The sequence below is a fragment of the Sciurus vulgaris genome, assembly GCF_902686455.1.
Source record: "Sciurus vulgaris genome assembly, chromosome: 4".
Lineage (NCBI taxonomy): Eukaryota > Metazoa > Chordata > Mammalia > Rodentia > Sciuridae > Sciurus > Sciurus vulgaris.
The window spans coordinates 27,765,892-27,779,577 of NC_136464.1; the positions used below are offsets into that span (position 1 = coordinate 27,765,892).

The window sequence follows — 13,686 nt, forward strand, 5'->3', positions numbered from 1 at the left end:
TAGTCTTAGTTCTGCCAGATCCTTAGTCTGTACCCTTCTCAGCAAGCCCTAGGTGGGAGCTGTCAGATTCCTCAAGTACCTTAGGCCTCAAGTACCCACCAGCTGCCCTCAGGATGTGGGTGACCTGGTACAGCCCCCACCCCCAAGGATGGGTTGATGGGGACGGAGGAGAATTGACAATTGGGGGTTATTCATTCTAATCAGGGGGACTCACCTGCCCCTTCAAGCCTCTCCTGCACAAGTCCTCCTGCTGGCCTGGCCTGACTGCTGGCTCTGTCTGGTGTGCTGGTACAAGCAGCCGAAATCAGACAATATGTCCAAACCTGGGCCCCAAAAGTACCCAGGCAGTGGCTCTAAAGGATATCCGACAGTGGACCTGGATAAGGAAAGTCATGAGACTGATGATTCTTCCTAGGGCATCTCCAGGTGTGTGTGTGTGTGTGTGTGTGTGTGTGTGTGTGTGTGTGTGTGTGTGAATATGAAGTTTATAAAACCCTGAATGATGGGGCAGGTGGTTAGGGATAGGAAGCAGCAGGGCTAGGGGAGGGAGGGACATGGATGGAGCCTGAACGACAGTGTCATCTTCTATAATACTTCCTAGCTAGGTCACTTCAAATAAGCCACCTATTCTTTCTGAGTTTCAATTTGTTAGTGGTGTACTGCACTAACAATGACTAGGCAGGAAAGATGATGCCAGGCACTTTGGAACCAACCGAGGTCCTTTTTAGGTTCTGTGGTCTTCATCCGCTGGGAGTGATGCCCAGGCTGCTGAAACCTTCTGAGCTCATCTCAAACTGTAATTGCACTCATCTGCTCCCCTGAGGTGCAGTTTGGTCTCTGTTACCTGGAACTACTCCTGCAGCCTCCTTGTTTCTCTCTGGCCCTCATATATTCCCTCCCCCCAAATTCTCGAATTTTTATTTCCTATTTATAAAACGTTGTTTATCCTTACATCTTCTTTAGTCTCCCAAGAGCCCTGCAAGGGCCACAGTGATGGACTTCTCATTTTCTTAGGAGCAAAGCAAGACTCACTGAGGGTTAGGAACATAGTGGGTCTTGACCTCGGCTCTTCCGAGCCCTTCTGCCAGGCGGAAGCTGGAGGAGTCCCGGAGAGACGTGCTAGGACCAGTGCAGGGCCTAGGACGTGCGGGCAAGAAGGTCACCTGCTGGGTGGGCTCCCAGAGCGCGCGGGCAGTGGCTTGAACTTCCCATGATCCCCCGGCAGCAGGCGCTGTGGCGGAGGCGCTCTCAGTACAGGAGCATTAACTTAAGAATGGCTCACACTAATATCCCTGGCTGTGTGGAAACAGCATTTTATTAAATGCTTCACACAGATTTGGTATAATAAAGATGAATATATTATATCCTTTGCCTCCCCCAGAGTGAGACCATAATAAGAGAGGGGGAAGAAACAATAAACTGAAGCATAAATACAACGTAATGGGACTTGTGGTGAGGTACGCGTGGCCTGTCGGGGCTGCCACAAAGCGAACCCGCGACTGGGGCTGGGTACCTGGTCGCCGGGGAGCCGGACTCCAGTCCCTCCCTGCCCACCCGGAGGTTCCTAGGCTCATGCTTCCATTCTGATCCCAAACAGCCAACCCCACCTCTCCAGCTAGGGAGATCCAACTTCAGAGAGGAGCCCCTGGAGAGGGAGGAATAGTGGGGGAATCATCTGGGCAAGCCATCTGCTTTGGCTTCTTCTCCTTCTCTGTCCAGGACTGTCCGAAAATAGGCCCCACAGATCAGACAGACTAGGACGGACTCCAAAGAGGACAAATCCAGGAGGGATTTGAATTCAGCCCTGCTGCTGCCGCCTCCCTAGGGGCACTCCCGAAACTTGGGTCCCTCCTTGGTCTTACTTTCATCCTTCTTTAGGCGCCGCCAAAATCGTTAACCCGAATAAATAAAATTTTCAAACCTTTCCCAGAGCCGGGAGGGGCGGGGGACGAACGCTTGAGAATTCAACCCAACTCCTCTCCACTTAGTTGGTCCCGGGTCCGGGTCCAAGGTGAAACTGAGAGGTTTAAAATCGAGACGCTCCGTACCGGATCTGGGTTCCAATGCCTGGTTAGAGCGATGAGACCTTCAATGTTTCCTCTTCTGCAAAATAGAGACGGTGAGAACTGAAGAGGAGTCGAATGCCTGGCACCTTATGGGCTGTTTAAAAAAGATGAAAGAGAGAGAGAGAGAGAGAGAGGGAGAGAGAGAGAGAGAGAGAGAGAGAGAGAGAGAGAGAGAGAGAAATAACAGCTACCAATTGCTCCCTAAATGTTCTTTAAAATAAATGGTCATTTCAGACCTAGAATTTTTTAGAACCTCACTTGCTCCTTAAGCTCCGATGTAGGTAAGGGTTTTTTTTGTTTTTGTGTTTTTGTTTTTTTTTTTAACCAAACGAAATAAAAGGTTTGTCTCCTGCCACCCGTTCCTAAGCCTCCTGCCCTTTGCCACCATCGAGGCTCGGAGAGGTTAAAAGAGCTTACCAAAAGCACACAGCCAGCCAGAGGTCGAGCTGTCTGAGGTCAAGGTGCCATCAGTCCACCTCATCTGCATCTCCAAAGGCACCTGAGCTGCACTCCTGAGCCTCTTGGAATCCCGGGATGGTGATTTGGCTGACGTCGAAGCCAGCGCCAACAGCGGCAGAGTAAATTCCAGCCTTCTCCAGGGGCCAGGGCTGCGGCCCTCCATACCTCACCCAACGAAGAAAAACGAATAAGAAATGCGTAGAGGAAGATGAAGAGGAAGAAGAGGCATCAGCAAAAGGAGAACGATTGGGGCAGAGGGCAGAGAGGAGCTGCCTCACTGGTGGCTTCGGGTCTGGAGGCGCAGGATACGGTGAGGACAGGGCTGGGGGCCTCCTCCCGCCGGCCCTGGACCGGAGAGGCAGCGGAGCCAGTGCGAGGGTCTTGGTCCAGGACTCACTGAGGTGAGGAAGGTTGTGTAGGTAAAGGAGTCAGAGGGGGAAGACAGGGTGAGGTTGACCTAGTAGAAAAGGGCGTGGACAGGAACTAGAGAAATCGGAAGCATTGCTGTAAATGAGATGGGATGCGTGCGATCCCTCAAGATTAGGAACCCAGAGACATATGGGAAGCGGGAAAAGCCGAAGGGAGCTACTTGGTTTCTCTTAAACGAAACAAGGCTTCGGACGCTAAGCGCTTAACTCTCCTAGGCCCAGCAGCCTAGGACTCCCTTCCCGCACCGCGGCGAGCGCTGAGGCCCCGACGAACAGACGCGCAAGGCGCATCCGAAATTGGACCCGCGGACGGGTGAGAGGTGGGGGGAGAGGCCAGGCAACCTGGCTGTCCAGAGCCGGTGGAGGGCTCTGAGATTTACCTGGCCCCTCCCTTCGATAGTAAGGAAAATCCCGAGCGGGACGAATTCCTCAAGGGTATTGGATCCAAGCACAGGACCGAGCCTGTCTTGTCACTTTGCTTAGAGTCACGCAGCCCACGTTCCCGGTGCGGCTGGGTAGTTGGGCTGCCAGATTTTCCGCAGGTCAGTCTCTGTATCTCCTCTTAGCCCTATTCTGGCCTCAGTCCGGCGCCTGAATTCTCTTACTTGGGTTCTTGGGGCACGCGAACCGCTGGGCCGGGATAGCAATGCCCCGCAGGCGGCCTCGAACTGGTGGAGCCCGAAAGGCTCTGGGATGCTTAGGCTTTCAGGACTGGCCTGGGCATACCCTAGGATACTACGTGGCAGGGAGTCTTCTACACTGCCCACTTCCTCTAGCGCGTTAGTGGGCCCCTGGGCTCGGCGGGGACGATGGGGCTGCGCGAACCGCCTCCGCCTTAATGCAATGAGGCTCTGCGCCGCTCCTGAATTATTCACATGCAGTTTATTGCGAGAAGCCTGACTCAGGCCTTTCCTGTGTCCAGCCTGCCCGGGCGGGATCGCTCTTCGGTCTCCTGGACTCTCCCCTTTGGTCCCTGTGCCTTTCCACCCGGCCCAGACCAGACCCCACTGCCGGCCTGTGGTTGGCGCCCTCCCAAAGGCTATGAGGCCTCTGTGGAATGGAGGACGCTCACTGACTTATTATTGGTTCTGCTCTGTTCCCTCGGAGTTCTTGGGCCCACTGTGTTAGTAGAGAGAAGGTTAGCTCTGAAGCAGCAAGAAGAGAACTCCATTGTTGGCCCATCCACAAGGACCTGACACAACCTCTCTCAAGCACTCCTCCAAGCCCCAAACAGCTATCTCAGGAGCCCACCAATCGCTGCCCCAAGCCTGCAAACCCACTGGGGTGTACTTCGTCCTGACCCCAGTAGTTCTCTGACCAGGCAACAGAGGGAAAAAGGGATAGGGGCACTCTAGCCACATCTCTGGGCTCTTGCTTGACTAGTCCCCTCTCTCCAAAATGGTTCCTGCTTCCCCACTTATTCAAATGCTTCTGGTTTTGAAGTTCCACCCAAATGTTACCTCCAGTGGAAACAGAACCAGGCCTCTCTCCCGGATACTTAACTTCCTTTACCCTCTTGACAGACCCCTGGGCTACTGGGGCAGGGTGGTTTCTGTTTCCTGCTACTCCTACCTGCCCTTCATTCCCCATCTTCTGTCTGTTCTTCCTCTCTGCTTCTGGGCCCAACACGTGATGTGGAATCAGTCCTGTTTTCAAAACAAAAACAAAACCAAAACAAAACTAGTATGTACAAAGTTCATTCCTCAGTCAGATTATACCACCACGGCTGGGTCCAGAACCCAGCACCCCAGCCAAAAAGCATTAAAGAATGAGATCTCTGACCTTCTGTGCATTAGAGGTATGAGCACCAAGGTGCCTCACACATCTGCTCACAGCTGGCAAAAACAATGCACCTACCCTTCACTTGTACCCCCAGTTCTCTCTTAGATGAATAGGCTGAGAGCCCTGCCTGGTTCTCTCTTTGTCTCTTATTTATTCATTTAATTTTTACATTCATCAAGTGCTTGGGAGAGCCATTGGTATATGCCAGGCTGGTATAGGGGCATAGAGAGGAAATACAATTTTCATTCTCCCCAAGTTCACAGCCAGATAGAGAGAAAGGAAGAAGGGGAGGGATGGACAAATCCTGGCAACATGATAGTGACCCTGAGGGTGTGTGCTGAGGAGCTGGACAGGGCAGGAAGGGATTCCCCAAGGTGATGAGTTGGGCATTAAATATAGGGCAAGAGGCACCAGGAAGAGAAGTGACAGAGAAAATTCTGGCTTTGGATGCAGGGCCAAAGGCTTGGGACCAAAATAGAAGGCTATTCTGGTGGTCTAATAGTATGGACACCTAGGACTTGAGTACCTCCTGGTAAGTCTTTCCATACCTGCCTATCTTTGTCACTCAGCAGTCAGTTTATGCCCTTTATGCTTCCAAAGAACAATCAGTTCCTCCCACCATACAGAGCTGAAGTTCCAGGAAGAGATTTCTCATGTGGCAGAGTCACCTAGACATTAAGCTCTGAAGGAAGTCAGTTCATAAAAGAAGTAGTGAGAAGAGGAGCAGGGAAGGGGGTGCTCTCCAAAGGAATAGCCTGCCCTCAGATCCTGCCCCACCAGCTTGGAACCCAGTCTGAATTTTGGAGCAGCTGGCTCCCCTCCCCAGGCCTAGGAGGAGACAACTTCCTATTCCCCACTGGCCTGATTGTGGCCTTTATCATTTCTGGATCTCCAACCCTTTTGAGACTCCACTGTGTTATGTAATATTAGTTCCAGAAAAATATGCCCATCTGGGTTCACATATGAATTTTATACACAATTTCTGGGGTCTGCAGAACTCTTGAAGCCCATTCAAAGAGCCCTTGGGGACCTCTGATTAAGAACCTGATAGTTCAGGGATTAAGGGCACAAACTTGGGTCTGGAAAAAAAAAAAAGGTTTTCCAATCTTTTTTACTTCAAAACAAGCTGTGTGACATTGGATGGGTTATTGAATTTCTCTGGGCCTCAGGGAACTTCTCTGGGCTCCCCCTTACCTGTAAAATACGGGTAATAGCAGTAGTTACCTCAAAAGGTTGTGAGTAATAAATGAAATGAATAAAACTCAGTCTGGGTTCAGGCAAGTTAAGGGCTTATGGTATTTACTGCCATAGTTATTGTTGCTGTTGCTATAGATAGTAGCCCAGGGCAGAATGTAAAGGCCACATAGGAAGTCCTGGCTCAGTCAGGGTGGCACGAGGCCACCAATCCCAATCTGCTTCTATAGCAGAGGACGCACTTTCTGAACTCCACATGGAGTGTCAGAGAGGCAGGTCTACATGAGAAAGAGTGATCCAGAGTGGTGGTCAAGTTAACTCTCATTTCAAGTGGTGTCAGACCCTTTCCTCTGAAGGAATTCTGGCTTAAGGGTGGTGCTTGCACAAATGGGGCCACCCAAACAATCTAGACTTATCAGATGGAGCATAAGGGATTTGAATTTTTTTCCTGTACTAAGGAATAACTCGTTTTGTTTGGGTCATGGCAGTTTGTGCAATGAATGCTCTTTCCCTTCTCTATGTCTGGAATCTTCCTTAAACTGGGAAGGGGGCAAGCATATTTTGGGTAGAATGATTCCTTCCTCTCCCACTAGAGATGAAAAAAGGCTGGACCCTGACTTACAGGAAGTAAATGAGACTTCAAGAGTCCAGATATGTTTCTGGGCATGGTGGCTCATGTCTGTAATCCCAGCGACTTGGGAAGCTGAGGCAGGAGGATCACAAATTTGAGGCTAACCTCAGCAAGTAAGCAAGGCCCTAAGAAACTTAGGAAGACCCTGTCTCAAAATACAAAATAAAAAGAACTGGGATGTAGTTCAGTGGTAAAATGCCCCTGGGTTAAATCCCCAGTATCAAAAAGGAAAAGAAAAGAAAGGCTCTGTCCCATTTAAAAAAAAAAAAAAAAAGTCAGGATAGGGTGTACAATTGGCTCTGAAAATGGGTACTCCATCTGTGGAGCAGACTCTGGGAATCAGTTTCTTACAGCTCCCTGCTCAGTTGGCTAGGGGCGGGGGAATCTCTGAGTATCTCCCTTGCCCCAGCACAGGGCCCCTAGAGTAAGTGATGGCTGGGTTCCTTCCAACCAATTTCCATTCCACTACTGGTAGTTCTCTTTTAGAATCTCACAGTCTTGGCCTGAGTCATTCCCCTTTATATCAGACAACCATGTATACCCTTGGAAACTCATTCAAGCAATATCAGTGAAAACCAGTTGTCCCTCAGTCTGAGATCGATGGAATTATCAGACTCTAGGATCTCAGTCTGGTGACAGAGAGGAGGGAGTCCAATCCCAAACTCAAAATACACTTCACTGATCTGCAGGACCAGTGTGGGAGGTCAGAGAATTTGGACTCCTAGGAGTCCAGAAGGTCCTAGCTGAGCACATACTGTGTGGGGCTTTAGCGGGGGAGATAGGATAGACCCTCAGGGTGGGGAAAAGGTTGCTGAGATAGTTGGGCTTGTTTCCAAGGTGGCCTGGATGAGAAGACCTGGGCAAAGTAAATTGAAACAACAAAGCACCAGGTGGTACCACTTGTCCCCTTGCACCCCTAAATATGCAGTGCTCCTGAACATGTTTGGCCAAGAAGCTAACTGATTAGGTTGAAGAAGCAAAGGCATGGGACTGGGTAAAAGGGCTGGGCCTCCCAGGGAAGGAGACTTTGGTGAAGGTGGGCGGAGGTGATACAGCAGATGATTATGCAAGGTTCTCCCCACTTTGACATGGTGTGGTTGAAAACCGAAGGTCCCAGGGAACAGGACTTTCATGCTCCTCAGTTCACATTCCACCCCTTCCTAGAAGTCTCCCAGTAATCCTGAACTCCGCTGGTCTTTGGGGACTGGAAGATGGGCAATAGCAGTTGCTGGGCTCTTCCTTAAGGTACAGTTCTGCTGGTCAGTACCAGGTGCACAGTAAAGGGGGCAGGTTTGGGAGGATACCCTCACCTCCGGATAGGAACTTAAAGTGCCCAGTCCCAGATCTGGAGAGGCCTCTCTGCCTCTTTGGTTTGGAGTTTGCCTGAGGCTCTGGTTCAGGGAATTAAGGTTATGGCAGGAAAGGGGTGAGATGGAATTCTAAGGGCAGGAAATGAGAGGAGAGGGCAGACCTATCTTGCCCCCACTCTTCCAAACCTTCTCTGGTGCCCTCTTCCTTCCATTCTTCTCTAGTTCCTAAACTCTGACTCTACTATTTTAGTCCCAGAATCTCCTTGTGGCTTCCAAGGTAGCAGGGATGCCTCAGAGACAGGCCTGCCCCAGGAATGGATCTGTAGCTCTGTGAGAACTGAAATCCCTTTTCTACCATTTCTTCTTTTGAGCACCTGTCCTTCCTCCAAAATCCAGGGCATAGGTGGGGAAGGAAGAAGGGAGCTCCTTTCCACACTCTCAAGCATGCTGGAGGTCAGCACTAGGGCCCCACAGAAGAATCCTTTCTCCCTAATCTCTATTACTCCAGAGAGCTGGAAGTCATGGCTTCAAACACAACTCACTGAGATAAAGAAACCAATCTCTGATGTTCAGTGGCCTCTCCACTGGAGGCATAGAGAGAATCTGCTCCCTGTCCCATAGCCCAGCTCAGTTCACTCCCTCTTCCGGGCAGGTATGAGGGCAAAGAAGTTCCATTCTTCCTATTCCAACCTCTGCCCTGGACCATAAGCCCTCAAAACTGTCCTCTCTGGGCCCTTCTCTGGTTCAAGCTCGAGCTGTGTAACCACATTACCCACCTGGGAGTTTACAAACAAAGCCTGTCGGGTCTGTGCCTCTGTGTGTGAGCAGGGAGAATTTCCCTTGGCTCCCACTGCCTCTCCCTCCCCTCCTTTCTCCAAGGGCAGAAATGGAAAATTAGGGCCGGACACAAACCAGATGGGGTAGCAAGAGAGAAGAGGGCCTGAGGACACAGCCCCGCTGCGGTGCCTCAGGGAAATGAAACACATAGCTGAGGTTCAAGCCGATCAACATGCCCACAAGTTCACATACGTTTACACAAATATACACATGGAGAACCACACACAAATACGCATATTCAAAAACATAAACACTTTCAAGTAACGATGCACACAAAATGCCCATCTAATATTCACAAATTTCAGGCCATAGGGTCCCCCAGCCGTCAGCCTAACTGGAACCCCTGGCTCCCTGCGAGTTTCTGCGAGCGCAGCCCCAGCCGTGGCCCGGCCCCCTACGGGCCCCCGCCCAGCATCCGGAACAGCTGGAGTCGGCCGGCCGGGCTGTACACACAAGCCGGGTGCTGGCCTGGGCGGGGCCCGCAGAGGGGCCCCAGCCCGGGCCCTGGCGGAGCGCAGCGGAGGAGCCCTAAGTCCGTCCAGGTAGCCCAGACTCCCGGCCCGTTTGCCTATCAGTCGTACCCTAGCCGGCCGGAAAGCCAGCCGCAGACCAGGGAAAGAGTGCAAGATTGCCGGAGGAGGTAGGGTGGCGTGGCAGCTTCGGTCTCAGGCCGTGGAAGAGGCGCTCAGAGCCACCAACAACTCCTCCCTCCGCCTCTTGGCATGGGGAAGGCTGAGCCCTCTGACTGGCCCCCTCCCCCAACCGCTGGAATCCCCACCCCTGTCCCGCGTTGCCCACCCGGGACTGTGAAGCTGACTCTGACCTCCTGCGCGCCAGTGCAGGAGGGCTTCAGATTCCGTTTCCCCAGGCGCACGGCCCAGAGCTGGGGGTGAGGGACAAGAATCCGGGGATGGTGGTTCTGGGTTCTTGATTTCTTGGGAAAGTAGACAGTGGGTGGAACCGGGTCCACCCGGACTCCTGTTCTTACCTGACCCGCGCCGCAGCCACGTCCCTCCCTGGTTGGGGTTCCCGCCACCCTTCTCAGACTCCAAATCCCGGGTTGGAGAGCCTGAGACCTCCGGGCTGGCGCTGCCATCGCAACCAGGCCTGTGGGAGGCGGGTGCGCCCGGAGCTTGGCTCTCAGTTTGGGGTGGGGGCGGTGGCTTTTCAGTCGCCCGAGGTTCGGGTGCAATAAAGGCGCCGCTAATGTAATTTACAAACAGCTCGGGCCGAGCGCGGCGCAGCGCCCGGACTGACAGGCGCATTAGGCAGGCTAATTCCAGCCGGCTCCTCCTACCCCCGGCCCGCTAATTAATGAGCTTCCCAACTTAGAGCCGCCTGCATTGGACAGAGAGAGAGAGAGAGTGAAAGAGAGGGCGAGGGAGAGGTAGAGAAGGAGAGAGACGGGGGGAGCAGAGAGAGAGAGAGAGAGGGAGGGAGGGAGGGAGAGAGGACGGGGAGAGAGAACAGAGAGAAAGAAGAGAGGAGAAAGACTGGGAGGAAGGAAAGAGAAAGAAGTGCCGTGGCCGCTGCAGATAATTGATTACTCCTCGATCAAGCCTAACTTGTTAGCAATAGTCAATTGCCCCGTCTTTCCGCCTCCCCTCGCAGTCCGGGATCGGCGCCCTTGCCTCGGCTTTTCCAACTGCCGCCGCCAGGACCCGGGGCCAGGAGCCGCCGCGGAGCCACCTGATACCTTTAAATAGCACCGGGGCTGGCGAAACTGGAGCCCCGCGCTGCGCGCCCCGGCTCCGGCCCCGGATTGCTGGAAGCCCCGGCAGCAGCGGCGGCGCCCGCGTCAGCGCTCTTCTCCGTGGGCCCCGAGCGTCTAAGCCTGCCTCAGCCACCGCGCTAATCAGTCCGGTGCCCAGCCCGCGCCCTGCCCGGCGCGGCCTCCTTGCCGCCGCCTGCCCGCACCGGCCGGCGCCCGAGTTGCCCGCGGGCTGGGTCCCCGCGGCCCAAGCCGCCCCAGAGGGGCCCCCAAACGAGGCCGAGATGACTTCCAAAGAGGACGGCAAGGCGGTGCCGGGGGAGGAGCGGCGGCGCAGCCCGCTGGACCACCTGCCACCGCCCGCCAACTCGAACAAGCCACTGACGCCGTTCAGTATTGAGGACATCCTGAACAAACCGTCTGTGCGGAGAAGTTACTCGCTGTGCGGGGCGGCGCACCTGCTGGCCGCCGCGGACAAGCACGCGCCGGGCGGCTTGCCCCTGGCGGGCCGCGCGCTACTCTCGCAGACCTCGCCTCTGTGCGCGCTGGAGGAGCTCGCCAGCAAGACCTTTAAGGGGCTCGAGGTCAGCGTCCTGCAGGCAGCGGAAGGTAGGAGCCTCCGCTAGGTTCCCCTTTGCCCAGCGCCTCTCGCTTCTGTACCCTGTGTTTTGTGCCCTATGCCTCTGCCCACTTCTTCCCGCGCCGGCCGCCAGGGCCCTCCAGCCCGAGCCGCAGCCGCTGGGAGTGGTGATAGGTGGGACAGAACCCAATCCCTAATTCCTGTAGACCTCTGGGTAGGCCAGAGTCCGGGTGATATGACTAGAGTAATGGGAACCCAAGCTCTCTTACCAGTCTGCATGCTCAGCTCGGCTCCCTCCGGGTCCCAGATTCCCAGTGGCCTGGCACTCCCAAACCCTAGGAGCATCTGGGTGGAGAAGCAAGAAAATCATTTGCTGGGACTTTCTGGGTAGGATAGTGTCAGGCGGTTGGGAAGGGGAACCAACGTTTACACTGCGATCCGGGAGTCCCTGTCTGGGTTCCTCTGGATTGCAGACTTCAAATCTTAGGTGTCAGGCAGAAATCCAAACAAATTTTCCTAGGGACTTCGAGGAGAACAGAGACCGGAGGTTTGTGACAATTCAGGCTTGCTCTGGTGTGAGAGGCTGAGTCAAATAGGGGAAGGGAAATAGGGATAGACTGCAGGCCCTAATGGGCCTGTGTGGGGTACGGAGTGATAGGGTGAGAGTCAGGGTGGGTTCTCCATTCTCCCGATGGGAGCCTATACTGTCATTTCTTTTCAGGCCGTGATGGGATGACCATCTTTGGACAGCGGCAGACCCCCAAGAAGCGGCGAAAGTCCCGCACAGCCTTCACCAATCACCAGATTTACGAGTTGGAAAAGCGCTTCCTATACCAGAAGTATCTGTCCCCAGCAGATCGCGACCAAATCGCGCAGCAGTTGGGCCTCACCAACGCACAGGTCATCACCTGGTTCCAGAATCGGCGCGCCAAGCTCAAGCGGGATCTGGAGGAGATGAAGGCCGACGTGGAGTCCGCCAAGAAACTGGGCCCCAGCGGGCAGATGGACATCGTGGCGCTGGCAGAACTGGAGCAGAACTCGGAGGCCGCAGGCGGCGGTGGCGGTGGCTGTGGCAGGGCCAAGTCGAGGCCGGGTTCTCCTGCACTCCCCCCAGGCGCCCCGCAGGCCCCGGGCGCCGGGCCCTTGCAGCTCTCGCCCGCCTCTCCGCTCACGGACCAGAGGGCCAGCAGCCAGGACTGCTCGGAGGATGAGGAAGACGAAGAGATCGACGTGGACGATTGAGCGGCGCCTTGTATCGTCCGCCGCCCTGGGCCCCTAGCGCCTGCACATCCGCCGCCTCCCGGACAGGGCCGCCGAGGGGAGCTGGGACCTCCTCTGCAACTCCCGCCTCCTCCCTTGTCCCCGGGCCCGGACTCGGCTCCCAGCAGCCGCCTCTTCCCTCTCGAAGCAATAAACCCGGGCTGGCCGCCGGGCGGGCTACCATACGGGGCCTCCGCCGCCCCGGGAGCCCTCGCCGTGCAATTCTGTATGGCTTCTGTATAGATATTTAAACCTATATAGCAGGTTCTTCCCACCGCAGCCTGGGTTTTTCCTTTCTTTTATTTTTTTAAATCTCAGAGATTTCGATGTTTTCAGAGCTCTCAGGCTGCCGGGTTGGCTGAGGGCGAGGCAGAATCCAGAGCGGTGAACACTAACCCGCGATCTAGAAAAGGGGGTAGCTCCGGCTGTTTTGATTTTTCTCTGCATGTGGCGAATGCACCAGTCAACTCCCTCCTCGCCTCCCTTGGCCGTTTGCAGTTGACTTCTTTTATTTCCTTCTGCCCTTTTTTTTCCCTGCGTGGGAAGGGGGTAAGGGAGGCAGCCGGTTCCTGACTTGCAAGTTTCAAAATCGATTTTACCTCCCCCCGCGAGAAAAGTCTGTTTTCGATGCCATTTCTGCCTCCCAATGCCCACTGATGCTATTTTAAAGATTCCTCCCTCTCTCTCGCATTTTCTCGGACAGATTGCTGGAGTCCAGCTCTTAGGGACAAAGTAGGGGGACATAGAACCAACAACCAACCATCGAAAACAGAACCCAAAGCCCTAGAATTATTTTTTACTCTTTTTAGAATTTTTTTGCATGTGACAGAGACAGAGAGGAGGCCGACCCAAGCCCTCACTCCACTTCCTCTGCAGCTCTGGGTCTGTCTTGCCGTCTCCAACACCCAGATCCCAGTTCCACTTGGCCAGACAAGGATGGCCCGTTGAGTGTGGGTCCCGCGTGCTCCTCCCTTGCTCCTGCCCTGCCCTCTCCTCTGCGGACTGTACCCAAGGCCTCTTTCTCCAATAAATAAAGTCTTTGCCATTTTACTAGAACCGGCGGTGACCGTGTCTGAGTGAGTGGGCCCGACCCAGAAAAGCACGGCAGGATCAACTCGCCGGTCCTCGCTGCTCCTCGCCGGTCACCCAACCTTGGAGATTTTGGGGAGTTTCTGGGCAGGCATGAGATCGCGGGGCTAGAAGGGAGCAGTAGGAGGAGGTGCTTCTTGTACACAAACACACCGCAGCTACTAAATGGGGGAGGGGAGAAGCAGGCTTCGGAAGGTCGGGGTAAAAAGCAAGGCGTGCGATACTGGGGGAAAGCGCCGGTGAAAGTGGGAAGCGTCACGGCACAAAACTGTGTGGGGCAAAGGATGAGGAAGAGAGACTTGTCTTGCGTCCCCCAAATATTCTACCTGAGCTCCTGGA

General features: G+C 54.3%; 1 protein-coding gene and 1 long non-coding RNA gene across 4 annotated transcripts; one reads left to right on the plus strand and one right to left on the minus strand.

Moving 5' to 3' along the window:
• Positions 1 to 900: 900 nt before the first annotated feature.
• Positions 901 to 10,325, minus strand: LOC306659648. 3 transcript variants are annotated; one of them, XR_013763363.1, is made up of 5 exons: positions 9,696 to 10,325; positions 4,526 to 4,599; positions 2,484 to 2,921; positions 1,922 to 2,152; positions 901 to 1,137 (listed from the first exon to the last, which is right to left on the minus strand). It is a non-coding gene; the product is annotated as an uncharacterized lncRNA (long non-coding RNA). The 3 variants fall into 3 exon arrangements; XR_013763364.1 differs by lacking the exon at positions 901 to 1,137 and having other exon boundaries at positions 1,193 to 2,103; XR_013763365.1 differs by lacking the exon at positions 901 to 1,137 and having other exon boundaries at positions 1,193 to 2,152.
• A 377-nt stretch (positions 10,326 to 10,702) lies between these two features.
• On the plus strand, positions 10,703 to 13,308 carry LBX1 (ladybird homeobox 1; the record flags this gene model as incomplete). The annotated part of the gene is made up of 2 exons (XM_079137306.1): positions 10,703 to 11,027; positions 11,720 to 13,308. The coding sequence occupies 2 exons, from the start codon at positions 10,703 to 10,705 to the stop codon at positions 12,238 to 12,240; spliced, it is 846 nt and encodes a 281-aa protein (XP_078993432.1). The 3' UTR covers positions 12,241 to 13,308.
• Between the last annotated feature and the right edge of the window lie 378 nt (positions 13,309 to 13,686).